Raw genomic sequence first — 1,634 nt, 5'->3', positions numbered from 1 at the left:
CCACCCACCCACATCTGCTGTGGGATTCACTTCACTGTGAGCACAGCAGAAGGCAAAGTCCTGTCTCCAGAATGAAGAAGTAGCTGTTACCCCAGCAGACCACAGGCCAGCCCGCCAGAGCACTTCACGCTCCGAGAGGAGGAAGCTCCACTCCCTGCTGTTAAATGACACCAGGAACACCCCTGAGAGCAAGGGCTCCCGCTTGAAGAACAAGCTTGGGATGACATTAGATTTCCAAAGGCTCTTGGAAAACAGGTCTTTTACACAACGTCCAGGGAGAAGGAGGAGAAATAGGGATGGAGAAGGACGTGACTGAGCATGAACTGTGTCATTGCAGTGGACTAACCCTCGTAAGGCAGAGTGTTAAGAGCACAGAGGGAAAGACCTCACACCCCTTTATCTCCCTGAAAGGTCTACTGGACATGCACTAGGAAAAACACTGCAGGGAGCTGCACTCTGGTTTGACCAGCACCACTGTTGGCCTGGAGCAAGGGAGGACACGGGCAGCCATCCCCACCAAGGAGAGGAGTTCTTACCCATCCGCCATTCTCCCGGATCCAGGGATCTAGGTGGTCGGTCAAGTACGTGGTCATCCAAGATACAATGCGTCCCACCAATACCCGCATCTCCTTGTCAACGCTCTCCACACACAAGGCTCCTCCGAAGGAGAAGAAAGCCACGATGCGACCCCAGTTCACTCCATCGCGGAAGAGTTCGTTCACTACCTGCTCAAAGCTCTGATACGCCGTGCCGGGGGTGATGTGGAGCTGGGAAGTGAGGTCGCTGAAAGCCCGTCGGTACCTCAACTCAAACTCATCCCCCGCCTCTCTCAGCGCCTGCCTCACATCAGCTGTTTGAACGATTTCGTGGACTTCCAGGCTTCTCCGGTGCACGGTGGCTCCGTTCACTACGTGGCTGGCGGGTTGGTGCCAGGAGGGGCTCCCGTTGAGGACGCCGTCCATCTCGTCCTCCTCTGCCGCAAAGTCAGTCCTGTTCTCATCCTCCTCCTGCAGGTCGCTCCAGCTGTATCCCTTCTGTGAAAGCTTGTAGGAAACAAAGTCAATCACTAACTCCCGGTTACTGTTGGACATTTTCACACCTGGGGCACCCTCAATGAGTCCATGGTCCAGAGCACAAGCAGATCAGCGCTTAGCAGGTCCCGACTCCGCTCTCCTTCGCGACCGATGGGCACATCTGACCTTTGCACAGACAAACACCAGGAGAGCAGAAAGGCAAAGAAACGGTTAACGCTACAGCTCCTCAATGCACCCGCGCCGTGAACACCGACAGCTTACGCTCACACCGAGATCATCCCGCAGCCTTATACCGAGACTCAGGGCCACCGGATTGAAGCCACACGGAGAATCGATTGCAATCCGCCCTCCCCCGAGTCCCCCCGCTCCCCTTCCCCCGGGGGAAACCATCCCCGAGCCCCAGGGGACCTCGCCAGCTCGCTCCGAGCAGCCCCCGGTCCCCGATCCCGGGGTCTCACCGGGTGCAGGCACCGCCCGGCAGGCCAGCTGCAGGTCGGGCCGGAGCGGAGGGGGTTCTACGTTCTGCTGGAGCTGCGGGCCGGCCCGGCCGCGCTCCGCCAGTCCCGGAGCGCCGCGGAGGCGGAGGCAGCACCGCCCCCC

At 59.2% G+C, this 1,634-nt stretch overlaps 1 protein-coding gene across 5 annotated transcripts in view; it reads right to left on the bottom strand.

Annotated features, from left to right (window-relative positions):
• Positions 1 to 1,628, bottom strand: part of BCL2L1 (BCL2-like 1) — a 17,737-nt gene extending 16,109 nt beyond the window's left edge. For 3 of the 5 annotated variants that reach the window (XR_001413621.1, XM_014956331.1, XM_014956357.1), the window contains exons 1-2: positions 1,493 to 1,628; positions 537 to 1,199 (exon numbers count right to left, since the gene is read on the bottom strand). Coding sequence is in view for 4 of the 5 variants with exons in the window: in XM_014956331.1 (XP_014811817.1) it covers positions 537 to 1,091 (555 nt within the window). In the remaining variant the exon portion in view is untranslated. Of the gene's footprint in view, positions 1 to 536; positions 1,295 to 1,492 lie in introns of those variants that run through there. The other 2 variants (XM_014956345.1, XM_014956337.1) reach the window with 2 other exon arrangements.
• Between the last annotated feature and the right edge of the window lie 6 nt (positions 1,629 to 1,634).

Source organism: Calidris pugnax, unplaced genomic scaffold (genome assembly GCF_001431845.1).
Source record: "Calidris pugnax isolate Ruff unplaced genomic scaffold, ASM143184v1 scaffold50, whole genome shotgun sequence".
Classification (NCBI taxonomy): Eukaryota; Metazoa; Chordata; class Aves; order Charadriiformes; family Scolopacidae; genus Calidris; species Calidris pugnax.
This window is presented reverse-complemented; position numbering and strand designations above follow the sequence as displayed.